This window comes from Balaenoptera ricei, chromosome 20 (genome assembly GCF_028023285.1).
Source record: "Balaenoptera ricei isolate mBalRic1 chromosome 20, mBalRic1.hap2, whole genome shotgun sequence".
Taxonomy (NCBI): domain Eukaryota; kingdom Metazoa; phylum Chordata; class Mammalia; order Artiodactyla; family Balaenopteridae; genus Balaenoptera; species Balaenoptera ricei.
The window spans coordinates 8,277,816-8,305,341 of record NC_082658.1 but is presented as its reverse complement, the minus strand read 5'-3'; the positions used below and the strand labels follow the sequence as shown (position 1 = coordinate 8,305,341).

The window sequence follows — 27,526 nt, the reverse complement described above, 5'->3', positions numbered from 1 at the left end:
GACTGGCTCAAAGTTGAGGAGACATTAGGGTCCTCCTGTGACAATAGTAACAACAGCAGCAGTTACAATAGCAGCTGCTAACAGTTATGAGTCCGTGCCACGTGCCCTTCAAGGGGCTTCTTACAAGAGACAGGGCCTTTTTTCACCCCCCATTTTATTTATTTATTTGGTTTTGGCCGCTCTGTGAGGCATGCAGTATCTTAGTTCCCCGATCAGGGATCGAACCCAGGCCCCCAGCAGTGGGAGCGCGGAGTCCTAACCACTGGACCGCCAGGGAATTCCCTTCACCCCCATTTTAAAGAGGAGGAAGGCTGAGGCCCAGGGAGGTTGACGGATTTGTCCAAGGCCCCATAGGTATTGATAGTAAGCGGCAGAGTCAGGATCTGAACTCGGCTCCTCTGGCTGTAGAGACCCCACCGCCCGTGATTTCACAGGTGAGAAGGCCAGTGACCTGGGTCACTACATTGTTGAGAACTGCCTCAGACGGGTTAGGGCCTAAGCCAGGCGACCCCGTCCTGGAGGCTGACCCCGCAGCCGAATCTCCAGATCTTGAGCGCTTTCCTCTGCGTCCTTTGCAGGCACCCGTGTGAACCAAGTTTCTGCCCCATCACGAAGGTCTGTGTCGTGGGGACAGAGGCATCGCGGGTTTTTACCGGGTCTGCCCTAAAGAAGACTCCTGTAACTCCTCCAGAGACCCCGCCGCCCACACAGGCACTCAGTGAGAGTTTCTCCTAGTAGCAAAGCCTAGGCACCCTTCTGTCATCTGCGCCAGCTCTGGACTTAGTGCCGAGGGCGGGTGGGGGCGGGGAAAGTTGAGCAAGACCTGGTCTCAGCTTCGGAAGGAGCCTCCGCCTCGGGAGGATGCGGAGGAGGGCGCGTTCGCTGTACAGGAGACGCGAGGGCAGTGGCGGAGATCAGAGAAGGCGTCCCGGAGGCGGGAGCTGCAGCAGGACTTGTAGGTGAGACTCTCCAAATGTGTTTCAGGGAAAGGGTGAGGGCTAAAAGTTTCGAGGGAACAGGCCCGTCCTAAGGATGAAGGCTCTGGAGGGAGGGGTATGGAAGGTGGCTGTTATTGGAGTGGTTTTTCTTGGGGGTTGACCTGATGATGGCACTTCAGACCTAGATTATACGCTTTGTCGGGGGAGGAGAGGACGGCGCCCGGAAGAGACCAGCTCCGGCGGAAAATAGGGCTCTGCCCAGGCGGGGACACCACTAGGCCTACCGCGGAAGGGCAGCGCGAGCCGGGAACAGCGGAGCAGGACACTTGCGTCTGGGACCGAGCGGGGCCCCGCGGGCCCCGCCCCCCGCCCGCGCGCAGGTAGGGAAGAGGCGGAGCGCTGGGGGGCCCCGCCCCCAGGAGCCACCGCCCAGGCGCGGGCCGGCGCCGCTACGAGCTGAGTCCCGCGAACTTGGGGCCGCAGGGAGGTGAGCGCGGGGCGACGGGCGGGGCCGGGTTCGCTGCAGCCGGGTTCGGGCCCCGGAAGGGCCGTGGGGTCGCGCCCAAGCATGCCCTGGGGCGGCGGGGCGCGGCCGGTGAAGGGGCTGGCGCTGCGGGGTACTCGGGCCACACGTGGGCCGAGCCCGAGGCCAGAGGCCGGGGCTCGACTCGGACGGGGCCGCTGGACCGGGTCTGCGGGCCCCTGGGACTCAGCTCGGACAAGACGCCTAAGGGGTGCCTGGGCCACGGGTCACCAGAGGTGGGGGTATGCTGATTGGGCAGAAGTTTAAAGTCCCGGGAGGAAGAGAGGGGACAGCCCCAGGGCAGGACCGCGCGGTCCCGCCTTCCTCCCAGAAGCGCCTGGAATTCATACCTTCCCCTCCCCTCCCCTTTCTCCTGGGTGAGCAGCCGCGGTCGGGGCGGAGTTTGTCCATTCAGTCTAGCAGAGGTGGAAACAGGTGCGGGAGGGTGGGCTCACAGCCAGGCTGGACCAGAGCTCAGAAATTGGACCCAGGACTCCTGACTTCTGGACAGAGGGGCTTGGGAAGGTTGCCCCTCCTCCGTTCCCCCAGGGCACTGTGTTGGGTTAGAGAGGAGTAGTCCCTAGAGTATAAACCCACCACCCCAGGGCAGAGGAGAGCCCAGGTCTCAGCCTGACTGGGTGAAAGGCCAAGGGGGAAGGCCTAGAATTGGAGCCCCTGAGAGGGAGTGTCTAAGGAGGGGAGGGCTTGCGGGTTTGACCCCACACGTGGACTGGCTTCTCTTTCCCAATGGCTATAGATTTAGGACCCTGTGTGGGTGGCATAATGAGCCCAGAGTCTGTGTTATGTTACTGTCACTCGCTGTAGGTAAAGCAGAGCAAAGAGTGGAAAGTGAAGCTTCTTTTAAAGCAGTGCTCCTCAACAGGGGGTGATTTTTGCCTGCCAGGGGACATTCGGCAGTGTCTGGAGACATTTTGGTTGTCACAACTCCGGGGAGGGGGTCTAGGGTGTAGAGGCCAGGAATGCTGCTAAACATCCTGCAGTGCACGGGGCAGCTCCCACCACAAAGAATTACTCAGCCCAAAGTGTCAGTAGTGCTGTGCTGAGGTTGAGCAGCCCTGGCGCAGTGCCCGGTCCACCAAGTTACTTCTCGTTGACTGCCCCTCCCTGCCTCAGTTTCCCCAGGGGTTAGAGGAGGAACTTGGAATAAGCCTAAATGAGATAAGCGGTAAGGAGGTGTGAGGGCAGTTATGCCCTAGCAGCAGGCCTCCCTTGGTGCCACAAGCCTGCCTCTTCCCTGCTTAAACCATGAGCCCTGCAGGAAGCAGTTCTGGGTGCTCTGGGGGAGGCGCTGGGAACAGGGGCCCTCTCACAGCTCTGTCCTGGAGTGTTTCACCCCTAGGGCACCTCCCACGCAGGGTGAGCCAGGGCAGCCCTGGAGGTCAAATACGCCTATGGGGGGGCGGGCCGCGAGCTCTGTTCTCATAGATTTTCCCAACGCTGGACTGCCAGGTGGGCCTGGACGCCTGACGCCGTGTGACCAGCTGTAATTTTCCTTTCTGAACCCACACCTAATTCCTCCGTCACTTACACCAGGAAAATAACATCCGAGGAATAACAGGATGCCTAATTCCTTGCGGCTCCCTAATCTGCTTCCCTCCTGCAGTAGAAAGTTCCACCGTGGCTGTGGGAACCCTGGGTGAGACAAGAGGCCCAGGGTGGGCCCAGCTGCTGGTGGAGTGATGCGCCCCCTGCTCGTGGTGTTAGCTGAGCACCAGTGAGAGATGGAGGACAGCAGAGCCACAGGCCTGGGGTTCCCCCGGTAGGCATGACTTTGAATTATTTGGGTTGGACTCAAGGAGTATGCTCCCGCTTTGCAGGGAATTGGGGCGGGGGGCTGTCACAGCGGGGCAGGATGGGATGAAGCAGCCGTTCATGCCCAGGAGCCCAGGCCACCTCACTGCCCTCCCTTCCCACTTCCTGACAATATCCATCCCTCCCTCCCCCCACCATCCTGTTCACTTCTGGACCCTGGCCTCCTGACCTGGGAACCCTGGTGGGGTCAGAGGGTAGGTGGCAGTTTCTGGTTTGACTTTTGCTTTTTGATGCTTCTTTTGGTCTTTTAAGTTTAAACGGCTGGAGTGAGACTTTCATCTTTTCAGCTGAAAAAAAAAACAAAAAACCCCATAATAGTGACCCCCATCTGTTGTGTGCCTCTCAAGGCACAAAGCAGCATTCAGGCTTGGACAAAGCTGTTCAGGAAGTAATTGTCAGGGCCTGACATTGAACCTGGGCTGTCTGTTCCCAGGCCCAGCCCTAAAACCTTCTGCCATCTGCCGGCAAAAGAGTACCAGGTGACTTCTACCTGATTTGCTCATTTCTGAGCTGCAGCCATACCTGGTGTAACACACACGCACATATGCACACAGGCACACGCTCATTGCCTAGGAGGGGACCCCTGGCACTCGAAGAGGAGGAATAAATCACACCAGAAATGCACTGTGGGAGCTGCTGGGGTCCGAGCCCAGCTCTGAGTCAGTGGTGGTGTTTTCACTGTGGCCAGAGCTCTTCACAGGGTTCCTGTTGACTTGCTGTGTAAACTTGTCCCCAGGAAAGACCCCAGATGAGAGCAGGAAGTCAGGGGTGTATGTCTGTGCATGTGACTTGGATGAGCCACCTGGCACTTCCCTTTGGGTCGGGATGAGCGGTTGCAGGATTGGGGTGGCCCCGGCCCCCTGCCTGCCACCTGGTGCAGCATCAGGGGAGATGTGCTCTCCAGGTTGCAGTTCCCCTTGGGTCTCTGTGCCACCCACTTTGGAGCAGGCCTCAGTGTTGCCCTGGCCACCGTGGGGATTTCCAGAGTGAGCTCACGCCTCTGCTCCCAGTTTCCCATCTGGCTGGGCCAGGCGGGGGCAGGAGTGGCGGGGACGTCAGTGCAGGCTGACCTAGCGTGTGGTGACCCCGGCGGGGAGGCTGCCAGGCAAAGGCAGCTCTCAGGACTGGCATAAAGGAAACAGTTTCTTCTCAACTTCAGGGAAGTACAGAAAGCCACTGTGTCCACATTCCCTCATGCAGTAAGTTTATCCAGGGACCCAGATGCAAGACTTGAGGTTTCAAAGCTACAGGAAGGCACATTCCAAGCCCCTCTAGGAAAGTGGTTGGAGCTAAGCGGGCAGGGCAGACGAGGTGGGCCCATCAGGGACGCTGGTCTGGAGGGTGAGGGGTAGCAGCGGGAGGGGGTGATTCCCAGGTTGGGGAGCCAAGAAGCCAGGCCCAAAGGCTGGCAGGCACCTGGGCTATGAGAGAGTGGTCAGTAGGATGGGGGTCACTTAAGTAGTCCGTGCCTCAGTTTCCCCAGTGGGCTCACAGTAGTCTGCTTGGGAGGGTTGCTGTGAGGATTCCAGTGGTGATTCATGTAAAGCCCGGGCAGGTGCCCGGCTGCACTAGGAGTGCAGTGAGGGAGCTGTCACAGTAACAGGAACGTGTCTGTGTGCCTTTGGCACAGACTCATGGTGGTGCCAGAGGTCTTACCTCGTCTCATGGGCTGTTGGGGGGATGAGGTGAGAACGTGCTGCAGAATGGCAGCACTGCTGTTATCCTGCAGAAGTGGCTGTGTCTGGGGGGCAGGGGAACCTCAGCACCACGGAGGCCATGGGAACAGAGGGTGGGTTTCCATCTGGGAGTGGAGGATCTGGCTGTGAACTGCTGGCCCCCGCCCTCCAGCATGTGCGTCATGATGGTGGGGGGGGAGGTGGTCGTGGAGGCCGTGACCTTCAGCCCTTGCTCCCTCTGGCCGGGCTCCTTGGAGCTGGGAGCGGGGTAAGCTTGGTTTTCTCTGCCTCCCACGTGTGGCCCCGGAGCTTGTGGCGAGAGGGTCCTCAGGTGGTCCTGCCGGGCTGCGAGCAAGAAGCACCTTTTCCCTCTCCTGGTGGCTCTCCTCAGGTCATGCCTCTAGTGTGGGCCCCAAAGGCCTGGAAGAGAAGGTGAGAGAGCTGCCGTGGGACCGGGCAGAGGCAGGACTTGAAACTGCAGTCTGGCCTGAGCCCTGGCTGTTTAGCTCATGGCTTTATCAGCCAATGACAATCGTGAGATAAGGACAAGGGTGAGGGAATGTTTGTGAAAGCCCTTAGATAAGCTCGGAAGTGCCATCAAGCCTTAGGTGATGTCATTTCTGCTTGGGGGCCTGGGAGGGGCACATGAGTCAAAGGCCTGTGCACCTAAAACTCGCCCCCAGCACCTGAGTCACCACCCCCCTGCCCGTTCTTTTGCCACTTTGCTTGACCAGTTCCAAGGTGGCAGGAGGCCACAGCCCCACCACGTAACTATGTAACCTTGGACAGGTGACTTCATCTCTTTGAGCCTCAGTCTCCCCACCTGTCAAGCAGAGATCTGTCACCTCTGGAGCTCTTGGCTCAGATGTAGGAACCGAGTGAGCGATGGTGGCAGAGGTCAGCTGGGAATAATAGAAGCTACCACTTACCAGCCACCAACTGTGTCCCTGGCACTGTGCACTCATGATCTCGTGTCATCCCTGGGGATGGGGGCTGCATCATCCCATTTTGCAGCAGAGGAAACTGAGGCTCAGAAGTGATAACTTGCCCAGTCTCCCAGCGGGTTAGGTGGCCAAGCCAGGGTTTAAGCCCTGTCTCCAGCTCCCCAGCCCTCATTTCTCAACAAGAGAACCCATACAGCTCCAAAGCAAGAGGGGGGGATGGGGTTGGGGACGTGTGTGGAGAGCTCCCCTGGTCTGAGTGGCCTGGATGGCCCATGTCCGTGTGCCCCCGAAGCCCTCGCAGCAGCCTTCGGGGCTGGGGCCAGCCTCTTCCAGGGAAGGAGCAAGCCCCAGGGCAGGATTCTGGGAAGTCTGGTTTATTAGCTCCTTAATGACTGTTTACAAGCTGAAAAGTGTTTGCCTGGCATGTTCCCTCCCTGCTAACAGCCGACCTGGGCTTCTAGAAGCGAGGGGCACCCAGCGCCCTGTCCTGAGTGTGTTGAGGTGAGGGACTCAGGGCAGCCCAGGGCCTGACCTGCGGCTGAGTGACGTTGGGTGAGGTGCTTGCTTCTCTGTGAGATGTGGTCAGACCTTGTCCCTCAGCTGCCTGTGCTCCCAGGGTGACCCCTAGCTAATGGTGACAGAGCCACCTAGATTGCAGACCCCTGGGAGGCTCCTTAGCATCTTATGCATAAACATACTGAGGCTCAGAGATGCCAAGGGGCTTGCCCAAGATCACACAGCAGTTGGGGCTGGGGCTCTGACCCTGTCTCCCCCAGTTGGACAGTGTTTTCACTGTCTGGAGCCAGGCCACGAGGAGTGGGTGGGAGTTGGGTGGACTCCGCCCTTGCAAGCACGAGACAGGCCTGCTCTGTGTGCCGAGGTTAGTCGTGTCTGGAAACAGCCTGGTCACACCTCGGGGTGTGGGAGCCCCCAGCAGGCGTGAAGTGGGCCTCTCCTGCTCCCCCAACCCGTGCTGCACCCCATCCTCCCCCGACCACTGAGCATGTGCTAGGCCTCTGCCTGTTCCAAGGTCCAGTGGAAACCCAACTCCCAGTACCCCAAGATCCCAAGAGAGGCAAATCCTCACGAGTGTTTGGAGCAAAGCCTGGTTCACATCAAACCTGGGACAGCGTGGTGCCCAGAGGTGCCTGAGCCCTCTCCAGGATCCCTCCTGTGCCCTGGTGTCTGGCCTGGAAGGACCAGAGCCTTCTGAACCCCTAGCGGCCACTTCTGACTCCTCTCCTTCCCAGCAATGCTCAGGGAACAGCAGGGTTGGGACAGAATAGGCCACCTTCCCAAAGGAGGCCAGGCTGCTGGGCAGAGCACCCCAGGGCCTGGCCACTCGGCTCCCTTCCCGCTGTCGTCCTTAAGCTGCCATCGGCCCCCAGGCTCTGGAAGCTGCCACTGCCTGGGGTCTGGAAGGTCTCTGCTCAGCTGCTCTCCCCTGATCTGCTTCCATCAGCAGCTTCTGGAGTCCAGAGATTCCCAGAGGGGCCTCTGGGAGGGCACCACGGCGGGCAGGGCCCGGCACTGTGGTCAGCTGGGGAGATCTGGTGGCACTTCCACTTCCAGTAATGCCTGTCCCTGTATGTTGCCAGCAGCTGCCACACCTTAGGACGTGGGGACACGGGGCTCGGGCACTCCCAGCTGGCTTTCTGGAATTGGGGTCCCCACAGAAGATGGGGTATTCACATCTCTGCCAGCCCTGCTGGCGTGTGGTCCTGAGAAAGCCTCCGGGTGGTACAGAGTGGGGTTGGGAACATGGCAACCCGTCCTCCTCGCGCCCACACGCTCTTGGCGGGCACTGGGTTCCAGGCTGCCACCAAGAGCATGTGCCCAGCGCCCGCTTCCCGTGTCTGTGGTTGGCCGTGACGCCCAAGCCACTCTAACTGGGTCACGGGGAGCCCAGAGCCTGGGGTCTGATGGGGAAGGTCACCAGGTCCCTGAACCTGTCCCCAGGTTCTTTGTCTTCTAGAGTTTGAGCAAAGCCCTTAAAGGTGGAGGAGGAATTGGGGCCTCCCCAGGCCAGGGCCCTCTGTGAGTGGGGCCTCTCCCTGTGGCTGGGGCACAAACCCACAGGTGGTTTCATTTTTCCTCTCCACTGGGGGCAGCTGGGCTGAAGGGTGAGCGTGCGCTGGGGCAGCCTGTGAAGTGTGTCTGCCGACTGGCACCTCTAGGGAAGTGGCTGCTTGCCAGGAGGGAGGGGGCCCAGGGACGGCTCCTGCTGGCTTCTGGAGATAGATCGGCGTCCTCCCCCCCCCCTGCCTTCTCTAGCTCTGATGATTGGGTTTGCAGCCTCCAACTGGGACACTTTGCTTCCCTCCCTCTTGGTCTGTCCATTTTTTGTCTTCCTAGTCCTGCCTGACCCCCAGCTGGCCGCCTTTGCTCCCTCCTGCCTGGCGCTCCTGTCCCCACGGGCTCTCGCCAGGGCAGGGAGGGTCCGGGGTGAGTCACCGGCCGTGTGGGCCAGCGGGTAGGGAGCCCGGGCGAGGTTGCAGTCTTTACGTGAGCTGCTCCTGCCGGGCCTCGTGGCAGCCGGAGTGGCTCCGAGATCAGCAGAACCAGGGGTTTCGCTGGGGATTGCTCCCTGCTGCTTCCTCCTTGCTGCTTTCTAAAAATGACCCAGTTCCCAGAAGGGCTGTGGGGAGGGAAGCATCAGGTTTCGGTTTCTGTGACAGGGAAGCCGGGGAGAGAGGCCACTTCCTTGCCCCCCGCCCTCACCCCGACATCCTGTGATTCAGCGGGGGACAGGCAGGTCCCAGCGGCCCTGGCCGCCTCCCTTCCCTGCAGACCGCCCGTGCACCGCCAGCTGGGAGGAACCTCTGGGCCAGGTGGTGGTTTCTTCCCTTCCTCTGTTCAGGGGACCTGAGGCACTCCCCGTAGGGGTCCCGTAAACTTCCTGACCATGTCTCGTGGTTCAGAAAGCCTGTTTCCCCTCTGGAGGGGCTGCTCGCCCCTCCTCCAAGGGCCCCTCCCTTCTCTCTGTCCCCATTTCTGACCACACGCAGGCTGAGTCCTCGTGTCAGTCGCCTGCTTCCAGCTCGTGAGGTCCTCACAGCCGGGGGTATGGAGAATCCATCCACCGTTGGCAAGACCAGGGGAGCCTTCAGAAACCTGCTAGTGTGTCGGTGGCGGGCAGGTGGAGAGGGAAGGCGGGCGCCGGAGCCAGACTCCTCAGGACAGTGGAAGCACACGTGGGGGCAGGTGGGGAGGGGACGGTGGGCCCATGCAGCCTGGGGAGGGGGCACCCTGCCTGCGTGTGCCCCGGTAGTGCTCTGGCGGGGGACCCACCGGGGAGGCCCGGCTCACCCTGGCTGTGGCTGCCGGGACCGGGCTCAGCGGGCCGTGCCCAGCTCCACCCTTTGTGGGGAAACCGGCTTCCCCGGCGGCACCAGCTTGTAGTTTCTGAGTCTGTGTTTCTGCCATATGTGCCTGATCCTGGCTGCTGCTAAAGGGGTTATGCTACTGGGTGTGGGCATAGTGGTGGCTCAGACCCTGGGTTGGTCTACCCATGGGTGCCTCCGGGTGGTGTGAACTCTGTACTGCGCTGCTTCTTTGCATATGCACCCCTGCTACCCCATGCTGGACCCCCTCCCTCTACCCAGGGCCCTTTGGGGGTCTCCTAGGTATCCTGGGGCTGAAGGCTCTTTTCTGGGGAAGGTCCCACCGAAGCCAAAATTTTTGCGGGCAAGTGGCAGTGGCCCCGCCGGGTGGACCAGGCCCTCAAACCTCCCCCCCGCCCCCGCCCACGGTCTGGGCGCTGCCACAAGCCTAGGGGTCTCAGAGAGCAACGGATGTGACTGGGCCAGGAGGAAGCCTGGTCCCAGGATGTCACAATTTCCTCTGCAGTGAGCAAGCACTTTCGGGGCACGGGAGATAAGGGTTGGGCGGGGCGGGTGCTCCCAGTGTTCCAGCACTTTTTCTGTCTGGTCTCTGCCGTCTGGGCTGCTCCACGCCCTGGACTGGGGTTACGCAGGTGCCCAGAGTGGGTCCCATGACCCCTGCATCTGCCCCGAGCACCTGCCACCCCCTCCCCCTCCCCCCCTGAGCCCCGAGGCAGGGGCTGGGCTTCTGGTGCACCTGCTACCATCTCTGCACAAGTTGGGGGCACACGGTCTCAGGAGCAGGCCCTCCCGTCTGCGGTGGGGAGCGACTGGGGCAAAGTGGTGTGTGTTTTTGTTTTTTGTCCGCGCCCTGCAGCATGCGGGATCTTAGTTCCCCGACCAGCGATCGAACCCGTGCCCCCTGCAATGGAAGCGCAGAGGCTTAACCACTGGACCACCAGGGAAGTCCGCAAAGTGGTGTTTTTATGCCAAATGTGTGGGCCTCACGTGTGTCAAAGCTGGGCCATCCCCTTGTCCAATCCCTTCGCTTAACAGAGAAGGAAACTGAGGCTGTGCCGGTAAAGCTACTTACAGGCCAGGGTTCTCAGCACCACCCTATGAAGATGGTTAAATGGCTCCCCGGGAAGGTGTGCCCCAGCCCTGTCTCTGCTCTCCAGGGCCGCACCACTTCTCTTTGGGACCCCTAGGATTTCCCTGGGGTTGGTCCGGTCTCCCCAGTCCTTCGGCCTTGGATTGAGTCTGCCCTTCTTCCTGTCAGAAGATTGGGACAGATGCCAGCAGCACAGCAAGTCCTGGGCTAGGGGTCCCAGCCAGGGGTGGTATGGCCTTGGGATGGGGGGGCGAGTTGGGGAATCTGGGCTGTGCTGGAGAAGGGGGGGAACAGGAGGTCCTCTGGGGCCTCATCCTGGGACAGCATCCTCCATCCTTGGCCGGGCAGTGGTCACGGAGCAGGGGTGGGGCAAGCAGCACTCGGTAGAGCCTTCCAGAATGAGCCACTTCCTGGGCTGGCTGCAGGATTGTGGAAGACAGTTTCTGTTCAGGGTCAGTGTGGACTGACCATCTGCAGGCATGCATGCGCCCACCCTCTCCCCCGCCTTCCATCCAGTTAGCCATTAAGGGGGCTAGCTGGGTTGTGGACCCTGTGCTGCCCAGGGGTGGGTGGGAGATACCTACGTGTAGGCAAATCTCTGCAGGATGCTGTGAGAAAGTGGTTGATTTTGGCTGGTGGTAACGCGACAGGCTTCCTGGAGGAGGTGACACTTTACCCTCCCTAAAGCAGCTGGTAGGTGTTGGCCAGGCAGATGGGGTGGAGCCTGGTGGGCCAGGTGCAGGGCCTCCGATGAGAGGAAGCAGGAGCTTGGGGAGCTGCGGGGGACGTGGTGTGTCCAGTGGGGTGTGGGGCAGGTTTTGAAGGGCACTGGTGTTGACTGTGGGGAGATGTAATCAGCTGTGAGTTCCAGAAGGATCCTACCTGCTTGGTGACCTTACCCAAGCTCAAACCTGGCAGCCCCGCGCTTACCACCAGCCTTCCTCCACTGCATCCCTCCCTCCTTGGTGCCAGTTTCCCAGGGCAGTGCCCGCCTGGTGCCCTCTCACTGTACCCTGGTCCCAGAGGAGGCCAAGCTGGAGAACTTTCTGTGCAGGGGTCCCAGGTGAGGCTGTTGTCTTGGAGCTGTCCCCAGAGTGGTGCCGAGTGGCGTCCGAGGCGCCAGCCGGGCCAGCACCACGTCCCGTCTGTCTGTGATCTCCGAGTGGCCTCATCATCCACGGCCTGTCTGCCCTGGGATGCAGGGTCAGAACTCCCTGCCCTTAGGGGTAGAAGGGTGATGTCCAAGTCTTGCTCAGGCCTTAAGCAGGGAGCGTCCTGGGCCTCCAGCTCTGCGTCAGATCCCTCTCTGGCACCCCCTCCACACCCAGAGTTCCTCTCACCTGTAGCTGGACGACTTCAGCAACCAAGTGAAAGACCCCGCTCTAATATGTAAAGCCAGAGGGGTGCTGCCCCATGGAATGAGCGGGGAGCCCAGACCCTCCCCTGGCCTCCAGTTCACCCCATGGCGGCCCCTTGGGCACCTCTGGGTAACCCCAGCCCTCTGAGGAACACAGCTTGCAAAGTGCTGAGATGCTCGACCAAGTTTCCCTCCAGGCTGGACTCTCTACTCTGTCTCCCTGATAGGAGGCTGTCCAGCCCAGAGTGTACCCCAGCTTTAAGGAGAAGGGGCGCCTGTTTCCCGAGGAGACTTCAGGCCCTATAGCCGGAGCAGTTTGAGTCCCAGCTGCTCCCCTTCCTGGCTGTGTGAGCTTGGGCAAGTTATTCAACCCCTCTGAGCCTCCATTCGTATCCACAAAATGGAAGCGATGATAATGTCTACCTCGAAGGGTGTTCTGAGGACAAAGTGGGATAATGCACGCGAAGGGCCGCGCAAGGCCTGGCCCATCTGGGGCTCTGACCCCGTCCTGACCCCGACGGCCCTCGGGGTTCTATCAAGCCAGGCCTGCCGCGTGCTCTGCTACAAGGCAATGTCCGCTATGCGGGACTTCTCAAAAACAAAGGCTTGCCCTGGAGTTGTTCACTTTTTTTGCACCAAGCTGCATATGTGGCATCTTAGTTCCCCGACTAGGAATAGAACCCGTGCCCCCTGCTGTGGAAGCACAGTCTCTTAACCTCTGGACCACGAGGGAAGTCCACAAGTTGTTCACTTTTTAATCCTTACTTTTATGTTGTGTGGATTTCACCTTAAAAAAATATATTAATTTAAAGAACCAAAACAACAGCAAAACACTGCCGAATCATTTGAACACTGCCTTGAATATCTGGCTTACTTTAATTGAAAACAGCTCTTAATCAGAAGATAGCCAATAATGCCTGCGTTTTTTAAAGTTAAGTGTTTCTAGTAAAGTTCTGTAGAAACAGGAAAAGAAAGTAGGGACCATCTTGATTATGGTTCCCAGCCCAGAGCCCAGGTCTTTAGGTGGTTTTATTAGGTAAATGCCCAGAGGCTGCTGGCCTCCAGGCAGTCTGAAGCATCCAGCTCATCACCACAAGGGCCTTTACTCCAGGGGGAGGAGGAGGAGAATATATCTCTTAATCCCTCACCTTTGAAGCTGCTGGAATTATCCCCATTTTATAGATGAGGAGACTGAGGTCAAGAAGATTAAGAGGTGCAGTAGTCCTGACATGCACCCTTGAGCCTGCCCTCCCTTCCTTATAGGCTGTGAGCACCAAGGGAGCTGCCCTGCTTGACCTGGAGCCATCTGTCCATCTTTCCTTCTGTCTCTGCATCCGTCCACCTCTCCGCAGAGCTGAGGCTTCACCCCAGAGCATCTGTGCAGAGTGAGGAAAGGACAAGAACATGCTCTAAAGTCCTCTGCAAGAAGACCAAGGAAGCTGTGAGCTCAACCCAAACCCTGAAGGTAGGAAGCTGGGTAGCCGAGTGGGCTGGACCCCAGGTACCAGCTGCTTTGCTTGCTTGCTTATATGATTTTCAACAAATATGTACTAATGCTGCATGTGGACCAGCACTCTTCTGGCAGTGGAGATGCAGCTGCAAATAAGTCAGAAAGAGGGCAGAGAGGGAGGTGAGCAGGGTAAAGTGATGGAGAGACACATGGGGTAGAGGGGGAGCTGCCTCAGGCAGCCAGGGAGGGCTTCTTGGAGGAGGTGGCGCTCAAGCTGGGGCCAGAATGATGAGAAGGAGCTACCTGCTCTGCTGTGTGATGATCTTATCTGGGGAGGAGGGGACCAGCAGGGGCAGAGGCCCAACATTATGGAGCACCTGTTGGAGACTTTTTTTTAACCAGCTTTACTGAGATATAGTTCACATTTAATTTATATAATTCACATAAAACTCATCCATTTAAAGTGTACAGTTGAATGGTTTTTAGTATATTCACAGGTGTATGCAACCATCACCACTGTCAACTGTAGAACATTTTCATCATCTCAGAGTGAAACCCACGCCCCTCAGCTGTCATCCTCCAGCCCCCTCCCCCAGTCCTAAGCCACGACTCATCCTTCTGTCTCTATAGATTTGCCTCTTCTGGACTTGTATCTGGACCCCTGGAGTAAGTGGTCTCTTTGTGTCTGGCTTCTTTCACCTAGCATAACATCCCCCAGGTTCATCCATGTTGTAGCCTGTCTCAGCGTAACGTTCCTCTTCGTGGCTGAGTAATAGTCCACTGTGTGGATTTAGCACATTTTCTTTATCCATTTCTATGTTTTTTTTCCACAGATTATACTACACTTTTTTTTAAATCTTTACATTATAGTTGATTTACAATGTGTTAGTTTCAGGTATGCAGCAAAATGATTCAGTTATGCGTGTACATTTATCTCTTCTTTTTAAGATTCTTTTCCTGGATAGGTTATTACAGAATATTGAATAGAGTTCCCTGTGCTATACAGGAGATCCTTGTTGATTACTTTATTTATAGTGGTGTGTGTATGTTAATCCCAACCTCCTAATTTATCCCTCCTCCCATCCATTTGTATGTCGGTGAGCATTTGGGTTGTTTCCACCTTTGGGCCGCAATGAACATGCCGCTGTGAACGTTCCAGAACAAGTTTCTGTGGCCATGCTGCCTGAGTGTGTGTCATGAGTGCAGTTGTTTGATGCCCAGGACACCTCTCTGGCGGAGCGGGTTATTCCTCCCTTGTAAGGTGAGGACTTGGGTGACCCATGGTCAAGTGCAGGTCAAGCCCTGGCCACCCGGCTCCAGTCTGTGCTTTTGACCACAACCCCTCAGCACCTCCTCACAGAGGCTTGGCAGATGCGGGGCAGTGAGGGGCCCAGGGTGGCCTGATGGGGTGGGGAAGGAGCAAGGAGGAGACAAAGCCACAAGGGGTCCAGAGGCCCCAGTGAGAAGTTTGGACTTTGCTTTAAGTGAGAGCTGGACGTCCTGGCCTAGCATTGAGCAGGGAGTGACATGGTATGATTTGCACGTTTCAAAGGTGGATTCTGCCGCCGTGTGGAAAATGGTCCCGGGGTGGAAGCTTCGGGGGGCAGCAGGTAGAGGAGTCTGGAGGCTGTGGTCCTTCAGATGAGAGGCAATGGTGGCTCTTCTAGGAGCTGGACAGAGAGTGGGGAGCGGACAGACTCGGAACAGAGATGGCCCTGCCATTCCACACCTCGGCCGCCCGTCCCATGGCTGGAGGGCTCCTGTGTGACTCTCCCCTGAGTCGGCAGATGGATGTGAGGTCCCTGGCCTTGTTGCGAGGGGAGAAGAAATCAAACCTGCCCCAGCAGCCTTGGGACGTGGGGAGAGGAAATAGCGAAGGATTTTAGCAAGAAAAAGGTCACGGGCAGAGTGACAGATGAAATGGAGAGAGTAGATGAGGCGGAGATGTTAGTTCTGGTGGGTCAAAGGGGGTGTGGGTGTCAGTGGCACGATCATGTATGGAAAAGCACCAGGTGGAGGTAAACTGCTCCTTCCTCCTGGCTGGGCCATTTGGCAAGATCCATTGAAATTCAAGATGCAGTTACTCTTCAGTCGAGCAACTCCACTTCTAGAAGTTCGTCTTGCGATAATTCTGGGACAAGTACACACGGTATAGGCAAGGGTGTTCATTAACACTGGACACGAATCTAAACAACCATCAGTCTGGAATTAAGTAAATCTTGGTACATTCCACTCAGTGAAACCTTCCCAGTCATCAAGAAAGATAAGGTAAAGCTATCTGTCTGCATTGACAGGGAAGGATGTCCACGCTATAGAAGAAAAGGTATGAGTGCATGTAAAATGTTAAGTACATGTGTCCCTTTCCAAGTGCAGAGAGGCACCTGGAGAGGTGTGCACACCGAGCTCTTTCCTGGAACGTGGGGTGACAGGCGGGCCAGGAGTTCACTTTTCTGCTTTACAGTCTTCTGAGTCTTTTTTTTTTTTTTTTGCAAGGTTCACATATCATCTTTATCATTAAGATATAATATTCTTCCTTTGTGAAAAGAAAAAAGTACCAGACAGGTGGCAGTTTCAGTTACCTTTGAAAGAGGAACCTGCCAACCCTGGGGGACAGGGACCAGTACGGTGGCTTTCTCATCTATGTGGGAATTAGGCTGAGCTGCTACTTCCTTACTCGAAGCCCAGGGATCTCTCCTCTGAGAACCTGCTCCCTGCACAGCTGTGGGCCCCTTGTCTGTGGGTTGCCAGGAGCCTTTCTCCTTGTCCTCCCCCAAGCCCTGCCCCCAGGACGAAGACAGGGCTCTTTGTCCAAGGAAGCTGCCTCTGGCCCCCTGGCCTGCTCTGGCCAGGCTGATGAGGTGGCCAAGATCACGGCAGCTCTGCATCCCTGGCCCTCAGCGTTCCTTTCTGGGTGAGGTCCTTGCCTGAAGCAGAGAGACTGGAAATGGAACGAGGTGGTAAGCTGGGGACCTCCCAGACCCCTGCTGCCCTGGAATGCAAATGAAGGACAAAAATACACCTTCTCACCATACCCCACCCAGCCCAGAGTCAGTCTCTGCTTCATGGTTTAGTGTCCAGAGTTAGGTTTGAACCAACTTTTTACATACAGGTTGTTCTCAGTCTGGGCTGCCTGCCCAGGCACCACCCTGACACCCTGGACTGTCCCCGTGTCCCCTCCTGTCCTGCCGCCTCTTGACACACCTGTGCCCCCTCCCTGTTTCCATTCCAGCTGCCCCGCCCACCATGGCCTCCGCTGACAAGAATGGCGAGAGCGTCTCCTCGGTGTCCAGTAGCCGCCTGCAGAGCCGGAAGCCACCCAACCTATCCATCACCATCCCTCCGCCCGAGACCCCGGCCCCCAGCGAGCAGGCCAGCATGCTGCCCCAGGTAAGGGAGCAGCTGGGCACTCGCCGCCCTGCCACCAGCCACCGCTGTGCCCCCATGGCACCTTTCGGGCAGTTTCACTTCCCGGAGGAGGGCCTTCTGGAGCCACAGCTGCCCTGTGGCCCTGCTGTAGGCTGCACCCCGTCCTTCCTGGCCCCAGACTTCACAGGGGCTGGGCCCTGAACTCGGTCTCCGTCTCATGGTGGGCCAGGGAAAATAAGAAACACTTGCCAGTTCCGCCTGGGAATTGGCTGTTTCCATTCCCTTGCCCGAGCCCTGGCCCTTCTGCGGGCGGTGGGCTGTCTGTGACTTGGGGGAAGGGGCACAGCGCGCCTGCAGCACCAGCAGCTTGATCCCAGCGCCCGGCTCCTGTGGGGGGATGGGGATGAATCAACGTCACCAGCAGTGCGGACCAGCGCTCCATAAGGAGCTCATTGAGAACCAGCTGCAAAGAGCGTGGGCTCCCTGCGCAGCCTGGGGCACCGGGGAGGCCGTCTCATGCCGCCCACTCATGCCAAGGGCTCTTTCAAACGTGTAAAGCCAGGCGAGGCCAAGGCTTAGCCACGGCTAAGGCCTAAGGCAGGAGCGCTGGATAGGGAGCTAGGGAAGTGTGTGCTGGGATCGCCGAAGACACTAGAAAATGGCGATGTGACCCCCGGAATGAAAGCAGCTTGGGGTAGCCTGGGGTCGAGGTTTGTTCTGTCTGGGTCTTCGCGTCGGGAGCCAGGGCAGAGCCAGCCGGGGATGTGGGCTCCGTGCAGCCACAGCCCCTGCTCCTGCCCGCTGTCCGCAGAGGCCCGGGAACCCAGCCTTCCTGAAGAGCGTCAGCCTCCAGGAGCCGCGGGCACGATGGCAGGAGGGCGGCTCGGAGAAGCGCCCCGGCTTCCGCCGACAGGCCTCGCTGTCCCAGAGCATCCGCAAGTGAGCACGCCTGCCGCATCCCCGCCTCCTCCCCACCCCGCCCTGGGCCAGTCAACTCTTGGGCCCTGGGCCCTGGGCCCCTGCCCGGGACGCACGGGCAGGCAGCCCATGTTCCAGGCGGGAAAACTGAGGCCCAGGCTGCTCTGTGCCTGGTCAGAAGCCACAGTGAGGAGGCTGCGGGGAGTCAAGGAGCTGGGGGTGGACCACTGCCCTTCAGGGCAGCTCCCGGGGCCTTCCCAGCTCAGCCCTCAGGCTCTTGACTTGATTCCCCCTCTGCCCATCTGGTTCCTGGGCACCGAACCAGGGGTCAAGGGGAAGCTGATCTGCCCCTCCCACTGCGTACACACACACATGTGCCCTGTCACCTCCCCTGCACACACACACGTGCCCCATCACCTCCCCTGCACACACACACACGTGCCCCGTCACCTCCCCTGCACACACACACACATGTGCCCCGTCACCTCCCCTGCACACACACACGTGCCCCATCACCTCCCCTGCACACACACAGTGCCGTTACCTCCCACTGCACACACACACGTGCCCCGTCACCTCCCCTGCACACACACACACGTGCCCCGTCACCTCCCCTGCACACACACACACGTGCCCCGTCACCTCCCCTGCACACACACACACCTGTGCCCCGTCACCTCCCCTGCACACACACACACGTGCCCCGTCACCTCCCCTGCACACACACACACGTGCCCCGTCACCTCCCCTGCACACACACACACCTGTGCCCCGTCACCTCCCCTGCACACACACACCTGTGCCCCGTCACCTCCCCTGCACACACACACACCTGTGCCCCGTCACCTCCCCTGCACACACACACACGTGCCCCGTCACCTCCCCTGCACACACACACACCTGTGCCCCGTCACCTCCCCTGCACACACACACACCTGTGCCCCGTCACCTCCCCTGCACACACACACACGTGCCCCGTCACCTCCCCTGCACACACACGTGCCCCGTCACCTCCCCTGCACACACACAGTGCCCTGTTACCTCCCACTGCACACACACACGTGCCCCGTCACCTCCCCTGCACACACACAGTGCCCTGTCACCTCCCACTGCACACACACACGTGCCCGTCACCTCTCTGCACACATGGCCTTTCTCTCATTGCGGCCGCTCCCGTGTCACACACCCGCCTGCCCCCTCCCCACGTGCTTCCGCAGGGGCGCAGCCCAGTGGTTCGGGGTGAGCGGCGACTGGGAGCTGAAGCGGCAGCACTGGCAGCGCAGGAGCCTGCACCACTGCAGCGTCCGCTACGGCCGCCTCAAGGCCTCGTGCCAGAGGGACCTGGAGCTCCCCAGCCAGGAGGTGCCCTCCTTCCAGGGCACCGAGTCTCCAAGACCCTGCAAGATGCCCAAGGTGGGCTCCAGCACGGGGTGCGGGGCGGCAGGTGACTTGGCCCGGGGCCCGGTCGACTCTGCTCACCACCTCCCTCCCGTCCAGATTGTGGATCCCCTGGCCCGAGGACGGGCGTTCCGCCACCCGGACGAGGTGGACCGGCCCCACGCCCTGCACGCACCCCTGACCCCTGGGGTCCTGTCCCTCACCTCCTTCAGCAGCGTCCGCTCCGGCTATTCCCACCTGCCCCACCGCAAGAGGATCTCTGTGGCCCACATGAGCTTTCAAGCTGCCACGGCCTTCCTCAAGGTAAAGACACCTCTGCCCAGCCTGCTCCCTCTCTCTCCCCAGAGCATCTCTCTCCCCAGGCATCTCTCTCCCCAGGCATCTCTCTCCCCAGAGCATCTCTCTCCCCAGGCATCTCTCTCCCCAGAGCATCTCTCTCCCCAGAGCATCTCTCTCCCCAGAGCCTCTCTCTCCCCAGAGCATCTCCCTCCCCAGAGCATCTCTCTCCCCAGGTATCTCTCTCCCCAGGCATCTCTCTCCCCAGAGCATCTCTCTCCCCAGAGCATCTCTCTCCCCAGGCATCTCTCTCCCCAGGCATCTCTCTCCCCAGAGCATCTCTCTCCCCAGGCATCTCTCTCCCCAGGCATCTCTCTCCCCAGAGCATCTCTCTCCCCAGGCATCTCTCTCCCCAGAGCCTCTCTCTCCCCAGAGCATCTCTCTCCCCAGGCATCTCTCTCCCCAGAGCCTCTCTCTCCCCAGAGCATCTCTCTCTCCAGAGCATCTCTGTCCCCAGGCATCATCCTCTGTGCCAAGAGCAGTGGTTGCTCCGGGATCCCTGGGCGGGGGGTGGGGTGGGGGGTGGGGTGGCAGCTCAAGCAGCCAGACTCACATCCTTCTAATGGTCCCACTAGAAATGGTGCACTTCTAGTTGTCCCTAGTGTGGACAGCTGGTTTCTGCACTGACACGAAAGGTGGAAAGTAGGAAGTGAAACGTGCCGGCACCACTCACTGACCTGTGTTTACTGAGCCCCCTTATGTGCTGGGCACAGGGGCTACAGAGTGAGTTGAGTCAGTGTCACTGCCCTAGAGGAGCCCTCAGCTCGGGTGAGGGCAGGTGTCACCATTCAGTGTGGTAAGTGCTGGGGCCCACCCAGAGGAGAGGCTGGTGTCAGGGAAGGCACTTGAGAAATATAAGGAAAGGTTTGCCAGGAAGGGAACAGCCTATGCAAAGGCCTGGAGTTAGGAGGGAGTAGCAGGCGGTTTTAGTGAAGGGTGGTTACAAGAGGAATGGCAGGAGATGGGATCAAAAGGTCAGTAGGGGCCTGGTGTGCCGTGCCAAGAAGCCTGTGGGAATAAGAGTGCAGGATGAGTGGTGGGGTGTCAGGTGCCCAAGCCAGAGGGCTGGAGGTCACCAGGGAGAAGTTAAGAGCCAACCGTGTCGAGATTGCTGCCATCAGGCTATGCAGGAGCCGGAGCCCAGTCCTGGCCTCTCTCGCAGATGCTCATGCTCTGGGCAGGGTCCCACCTCCCCGGACAGATGGGCTTGACAGACTCCTTTGGTGTCGGGGGCAGGGGCACCTGACCTGGGCTTGACGCCCATGCTTCTGTCTGGCACAGGGGCGCTCGGTACTGGATGCCACAGGACAGCGGTGCCGGGTGGTCAAGCGCAGCTTTGCCTACCCCAGCTTCCTGGAGGAGGATGCGGTCGATGGAGCAGAGACATTCTACTCCTCATTTTTTAGTAAGGCAAGCATGGGGTGTGTGGGCCCTCGGGGTCGGGGGGCCGGGGTGGGCGGGAGCCAGGAGAGGTCACCCGGCCTCAGTCATGCTCTGCTGGGAGCCCCTGAGATGTCCAAAGGCCCGTCGGTGGGATGGGGGTGCGCCTCTCGGAGCTCGTGGGCCTCCGTCTTTCTGTCGGCAGGGCAAGGGCCTGGGGTGAGGAAGGGTGCCAGCCGGGAAAGTCACCATCAGGGCCCACAAACACGTGCCTTCTACCTCCCTCCCAAAGAGCCCGTCCGGCTTTGTCCTGCCCTTTAATTGAGCCATTGGGGGCAGTGCTGGAGACAGTGACTCCTCACACTGTCTCTTTTTGTGTCCCCGACTCCACACCCACTCCAGGAAGAAATGAGCTCCGTGCCTGATGATGTGTTTGAGTCGCCCCCACTCTCTGCCAGCTACTTCCGGGGCATCCCACGCTCGGCCTCCCCGGTCTCCCCCGAAGAGGTGCAGATCCCTCTGTGAGTTCCGGGCAGTCCTCCAGGTGGAGGGAGGCGGCACCGTGGAGAAAGAGCCCAACGACCCTCCCAGGGGGCTTCCCTAGACCACAGGTCCCTCCTGATCCCCCTCGTGGGATGTGGGAGGGGAGGACACCAGGCTGAGACCACCGTCCTCACCAGGAAGGAGTCTGACCGAGCCCCGGTGCCCGCGGCCAAACGCGGCAAGCGTATCGCATCCAAGGTGAAGCACTTTGCCTTGGACCGGAAGAAGCGGCACTACGGCCTGGGCGTTGTGGGCAACTGGCTGAACCGCAGCTACCGCCGCAGCATCAGCAGCACCGTGCAGCGCCAGCTGGAGAGCTTCGACAGCCACCGGTGAGCCACGCCGGCCTGGGGCCCCACCCACTCTGTGACAGTGGGGGGCGGTCACCGCTCTGGAGAGCCACTCCCAGGCGTGGGCCCAGGGGAGAAGGGCTGAGAGCCATCTAGGAGGGCCTGGGAGCGTCCAGGTTCCCCTGGGGCCCCTCTCGAAGCTCCCCTTATTGCTCATCCAGCCTTTGGTGAGCACCTCCTGTGGGTCAGGGGAGCAGCGACAGTCCCTAGGGTCACCCTACAAGCATGCATGTCACCTGGGAAGGGTTGTCGGGTGTTGCTGCCTCTTCTCCACCCCCCCCGCTTTCTGGGCCTGCTTCCTCTGCTGGGCTCCCAGACGGCAGCCCAGCAACAGGTGTTCACTGAGCACCGCCACACAGGCCCTGGAACAGCGGAGCAGGGCGGGCAGGGTAGGTCAGAGGGGCAGTTAGAAGCTGTGACCACGAGTGAAGGGACTGTGAAGAGGCCTGCACAGAGACCTCAGGGGCAGCCAGAGGATTGGGAAGAGGCCGTTCTCAAAGAATGTACAATTAGCAGCAACCTGATAGACATTGGACCCTAAGTTACAAAAAATTAAGTGATAGCAGGTGTGGTGAGTGTCCTGGAGAAGGAGGACAGAGAGTGGGAGTGAACAGTTGGTGGGGAGGAGTGTCGTCAGGAGGAGCAGCAGTTAGCTGGTTGAAGAGAGATGGCAAGAGCATCCCAGGCAAAGGAAGCATCATGTGCAAAGGCCCTGGGGCTGCAGGGATTGGGGTTTGTTCCAGGAACTGCAGGAGAAGGAGAGGAAGGAGGCCAGGGAGGTGGGCAGACATAGCAAGCCCGTGCGACCAGTGGGGAAGGAGCCATGTTAGACTTTATCCCCAGGGCAGCGAGAAGCCATGGAAAGGATTTAAGCTGGGAGAGACGCGTAGAGGTGCATTTTAAGAGTTGCTGTGGAGAAGGATGAGTTGGAGGGGAGCGGTGGAGGGTAGGGAGCAGGTGCGAGCTGTTGGCGGCTGGGTGCCGCAAGGCTGAGGGTCAGGATGGGAGTTTGGCTCTGCTGACCCGAGGCCTCTGCCCGCAGGCCCTACTTCACCTACTGGCTGACGTGTGTCCACATCATCATCACGCTGCTGGTGATTTGCACGTACGGCATCGCGCCTGTGGGCTTCGCCCAGCACGTCACCACCGAGCTGGTGAGTGGGGCTAGGGAAGGGGGGCTCCGCCCTGGAGATCCTAGCCTCCCCACAAGAGGCGCCAGCATCTTGGGCCACCCGTTCCCTCCCACGGCAACAACCTGGCCCAAGCAGGAGGGTGCTCTGGGCTCACCACTGCTTTGCTTGTCAGCCCCTTCCTGGAGGCCCTTCCCTGGGACAGAGAAACCCCTGACCCCCCCCCCCATCCTTCCACCTCTGCACCAGGTACTCAGGAACAAAGGTGTGTATGAGAGCGTGAAGTGCACCCAGCAGGAGAACTTCTGGATTGGCCCCAGCTCGGTAAGGGGCCCAGGCAGGGACAGCATCTCAGCAGGGAGCCTCTGGCCTCTGTCACCCCCAGCTGGGCAGGAAGGGGGTTGGCTTGCCTGGAAGCCCCCCTCATCGGGGGCCCCTAGGGGGTGACTCTCAACAGAGCAGCCAGGTCTGGACCCCAGCTCACTCCCCCCGCCACGCCCTCCGCCCCCAGATTGACTTGATCCACCTGGGAGCCAAGTTCTCGCCCTGCATCCGGAAGGACCGGCAGATCGAGCGGCTGGTGCTGCGGGAGCGAGGCCTGGAGCGGGACTCGGGCTGCTGTGTCCAGAATGACCACTCGGGCTGCATCCAGACGCAGGAGCAGGACTGCTCGGTGCGGGCAGAGGCCCTCCGACCCCTGCGAGCCCCACCCTGGTCCCCTGCACCATCTCCACTTGCCCCAGCCTGGGGGAGGGGCCCTTCAAGTGTCTACGTTGCCTCTGTCCTTCCTCTGCCCTCCCTGGCATCACACACCCCTGCACGCAGCTCAGCACAGGGAGGGTGCCAACCTCCCCAGCCCCAGAGCAGTGAAAGCTGGGTCTTGGGAGTGTCAGCAGCGGTGGGGGTCTGGGAGATGAGCCTGAGCCCTGGACAACAGGGCAAGAGCCCCTGCCCTGGAGGGGCCCTTGCCCACTCTGATGGTGGTGACCTTGTCCTAGCCATGACCAGCCTGCCTCCATCCTCCAGGAGACTTTGGCCACTTTTGTCAAGTGGCGGGATGATACGGGGCCCCCCATGGACAAGTCTGCGCTGGGCCAAAAGCGGACATCGGGGGCCGTGTGCAACCAGGACCCCAGGTACAGTCCCGGGGGACCCACAGCTGAGCTGAGAAGATGGGGCTGAGTATCATGTGGTCTGTGCCACCCATGGGGATGTTGGCCAGTGGGCGTGGCAGGCTGGGGATGCCGTGGCCCCTCTTTTTGCCCCCTCCGACCTCTGCTTCCAGAACCTGCGAGGAGCCGGCCTCCAGTGGTGCCCACATCTGGCCCGATGACATCACCAAGTGGCCGGTGAGTGTCCAGGGAGGAGAGCGGTCCGGGAAGGGTGGGGAGGGCCTGTGTGCTGCTGCACAGCCCCAGCCGCTGTCTCTGCCCCTCCTGGCAGATCTGCACGGAGCAGACCAGGAGTAACCGCTCGGGCTTCCCGCACATGGACTGCCAGATCCGGGGCCGCCCCTGCTGCATCGGCACCAAGGGCAGGTGAGCCGGCCTGGACCCTCTGCCCGGAGCCCCTGTGCTCCCCCTCTGCCACCCACCACCCAGCTGGCGTCCTCCCTCCCCACTCGGGGGCCGTCCGTGGTGTGGGCAGGTTCCTGCAGAGGGGCACCGCGTCCTGCCAGCGATGCCTGCTGCGGCCGGGCACTGGGCACTAGGCGGGGGGGGGGGGCAGGACTCAGGCCCCAGATGTTCGCCTTGCCTCCCTGTCCCGCAGCTGTGAGATCACCACTCGGGAATACTGTGAGTTCATGCACGGCTATTTCCACGAAGAGGCCACGCTCTGCTCCCAGGTGAGGTGGGGTCTGGTGGGGCCCTGGGCACGAGCAGCCAGGCGCAGCAGCCTGCATGCCCTCCTGCAGTGGGTCTCTGGTCCTGCCCCCTGCAGCGGGGCCTCGGACCCAGCCGGACCCCAGGCACTGACTGCCATGCTCTCACCCCCAGGTGCACTGCTTGGACAAGGTATGTGGGCTGCTGCCCTTCCTCAACCCTGAGGCCCCAGATCAGTTCTACAGGCTCTGGCTGTCTCTGTTCCTCCACGCTGGGTAAGAGGTGCCCCGCTGCCCACCCCCCAGACCCTTGTGGGGCCCGCCCACCTGGACTCCCGGAGGAGGGGCCCCTGGGCCAGGGCGCAGCCGGCACAACCCGCCAGACCCCGCTGCTCCCGAAGTACCTGGCTGGCAGACTGGGGGGGGGGGGGGGGGCGCTGATGCCCGGTGTGTCTCCGCCCAGCGTGGTGCACTGCCTCGTGTCTGTGATCTTCCAAATGACCATCCTGCGAGACCTGGAGAAGCTGGCCGGCTGGCACCGCATCGCCATCATCTTCGTCCTCAGCGGCATCACCGGCAACCTCGCCAGTGCCGTCTTCCTCCCGTACCGCGCGGAGGTAGGGACTCAGGATGCGGCAGGGAGGGCTGGCTCTACCGCTTCCACGCCTCCCGCCTGGCTTGGCCCTGCCACGTCAGGCTCAGCAGCGGATGGACAGCTAAGCTGGGGGCTTCCCGGCCGATTCCTTAGTCCGTTCCGAGGCGCGAGGGAGCAGCGATGCCTCCTGGGTCACGTGTAGAGGTCACCTCCAGAAAGACCTTCTGGACCCCGTGCCTCACTCTGCCTCTTCTCTGCTTCATTTCTCTCCTTGACCATGACCACCGCCTGCCAGCGCGTCCCATACCTATGAGTTAGGCCATATGAGGTTGCCCTCGTGCGACCGTTCTTGACCCAAAGAAACGGCAGTTTTTTGATCAGTTCAGCCTCACGCTGTGGGCTTGTTCAGTGTCTGTCCCTCCCCACGTGCGCTGCCTGGAGCAGTCTGTCCTGCTTATTGCACTGGGCGTGCACGTAGTAGGTGCTCAGTGTTGCAGAAACGGTGGGTGGAACGAGTCCAGCTTTGTTTCCAGCAGCTCCAGCTGCACCTCTCCTGCCCCCCGGCCATCAGGTTCAGGGTCCCCACCCTGGGAGGGGCTCACGGAGAGGATGACCCAGGTCCTGGGGCTCCAGCCCGGCTGTGCCCAGGCATCCCCACAGGCTCCCACCTGGCACCTGGAAGTGACCCTGTCCCCTCCCCACCCGCCCACCCCAGGTGGGCCCGGCAGGGTCTCAGTTCGGCCTCCTGGCCTGCCTCTTCGTGGAGCTCTTCCAGAGCTGGCAGCTGCTGGAGCGGCCCTGGAAGGCCTTCCTGAACCTGTCGGCCATCGTGCTCTTCCTGTTCATCTGCGGCCTCCTGCCCTGGATTGACAACATCGCCCACATCTTTGGCTTCCTCAGCGGCCTGCTGCTGGCCTTCGCCTTCCTGCCCTACATCACCTTCGGCACGAGTGACAAGTACCGCAAGCGCGCCCTCATCCTCGTGTCGCTGCTGGTCTTCGCCGGCCTCTTCACCTCGCTGGTCATCTGGCTCTACGTCTACCCCATCCACTGGCCCTGGATCGAGTACCTCACCTGCTTCCCCTTCACCAGCCACTTCTGCGAGAAGTACGAGCTGGACCAGGTGCTGCACTGACCACCTGCCTGGCGGGGCCGGCGCGGCTGCTCCCACGCAGCGCTGAGGACACGGGGACTGTGCCCGGGCCAGGCTGCCTGCCTGCACAGCTCCCACCCCCGCTCCAGAGACCCTGTGGGGCCGGCCCTGCTCCCAGGAGCTCTGCCCTGAGGAGAGGCTGAGTCTGCGGGAGACGGTCATCAAGGGGGGGCTCCTTGGGGAACTGAGGCCCCCCTTCCCAGGCCCGGGCTGGGGGACACTCCAAGCATGTGCTTCTCTGCAGCTCAGGACCCAGGCCCTGACATCACCCTGCTCCCCTGCTGTCAGGACCACTTCCTGGGGGGTGGGCTGCTTTCTTCCCAGGGTCCTGGGCTGCTGCCCGTCTCCCACCTCCGGCTCTGCTGGTACGTTCCCCCTCCCCGTTGCTGTGAGCTTGCCCTTCCTGGGGACCTGGCTGGGGTTCCCACCAGGTTCCCAGCCCTGCCTGGCCACGGCCCCTTCTTGTTTCCCCTCCCATCTCTGCCCTGTGAGTCCACGCCCTGCATTCATCCGTGGCCTGGTGAGCCTGCCCATAACGCTCCGGGTCCGAACCTTCTGGGACGGGGTTTGGCCGTGGTCTGGGGCAGAGAAGGAGCAAAGAGACACAGCTAGACTGGGAAGCCTAGAGCCTCCGCTGTTCTCAGCAAACAGAGGCTGAACCCGCCCCGCACCCAGGCCCCCCAGCCCCTCCCAGCCCAGGCCCTTCCTTCAAGTCAGTGTTCTGCCACCTGGGGCTGGACTGACGCCAGCCAGCCCACCATCCTCTGCCTCACTCCTGCCCAGGCGAGGGCAGGGCCACCCCAAGGATCTGTGTCCAGGGGTTGCCCAAGGTCAATCAGGCCTTTTTTTTTTTTTTTTTTTACCAGTTTATATTATGGTCCTAATTTTTTTAAAGTAACGCTAACTTTGTATGGACGATGTCTGAAATGTATTAAATGATATTCTTCAAGAAAATATCGTCTTTTGACCTCAAGCCTTGCATAGAATAGAAGCTGGACCTTCATTTTGGGAGTGGGGGGTGGCAGGGGCAGCCGTGAGGAGCTAGGGGGCAGGGGCTTGGCCCAAAGGGACAGTGGATGCCTGTGGGACTTGTGGGAGATTTGGTTGGAGAAGAAGCCAGGTTGGGGTCACATGGAGGGGCTCAAGGGGGCCCTTGAGAAGGTGGTGTCAAATCTTCAGACCCCTGCGTTCCCCAGGCCCCAGTCAGGGGTCTGGCTGGGCGGAGGGGAGGGCCGTCCTGGCAGAGGCAGTGCGGAGGTGGGGGTGCAGCCCTGACCCATCCCCTGCCCCCCCAGCCCCTCACCCCACACCCGGTGGGACAGAGGACCCACAGTAACCATGGGTGCCCAGGGTGGTGGGGGGATCTGGGAGGTGGCCCCT

At 60.4% G+C, this 27,526-nt stretch overlaps 1 protein-coding gene across 4 annotated transcripts; it reads left to right on the top strand.

Annotated features, from left to right (window-relative positions):
• Nucleotides 1-908: 908 nt before the first annotated feature.
• Nucleotides 909-27,068, top strand: RHBDF2 (rhomboid 5 homolog 2). 4 transcript variants are annotated; one of them, XM_059907748.1, is made up of 20 exons: nucleotides 909-959; nucleotides 1,118-1,318; nucleotides 12,969-13,170; nucleotides 16,385-16,542; nucleotides 17,333-17,460; nucleotides 18,657-18,852; nucleotides 18,937-19,140; nucleotides 20,455-20,583; nucleotides 20,956-21,074; nucleotides 21,234-21,428; nucleotides 22,489-22,600; nucleotides 22,826-22,900; nucleotides 23,088-23,249; nucleotides 23,603-23,712; nucleotides 23,862-23,925; nucleotides 24,020-24,114; nucleotides 24,347-24,422; nucleotides 24,574-24,674; nucleotides 24,862-25,015; nucleotides 25,709-27,068. In XM_059907748.1, exons 4-20 carry the CDS (start codon nucleotides 16,399-16,401, stop codon nucleotides 26,126-26,128), a joined length of 2,484 nt encoding a protein of 827 aa, XP_059763731.1. In that variant the 5' UTR covers nucleotides 909-959; nucleotides 1,118-1,318; nucleotides 12,969-13,170; nucleotides 16,385-16,398; the 3' UTR covers nucleotides 26,129-27,068. The 4 variants fall into 4 exon arrangements, with proteins under 4 accessions (XP_059763731.1, XP_059763729.1, XP_059763732.1 ...); XM_059907747.1 differs by lacking the exons at nucleotides 909-959; nucleotides 1,118-1,318 and adding exons at nucleotides 1,391-1,425; nucleotides 3,086-3,241; XM_059907746.1 differs by lacking the exons at nucleotides 909-959; nucleotides 1,118-1,318 and adding an exon at nucleotides 1,352-1,425.
• Nucleotides 27,069-27,526: the final 458 nt, after the last annotated feature.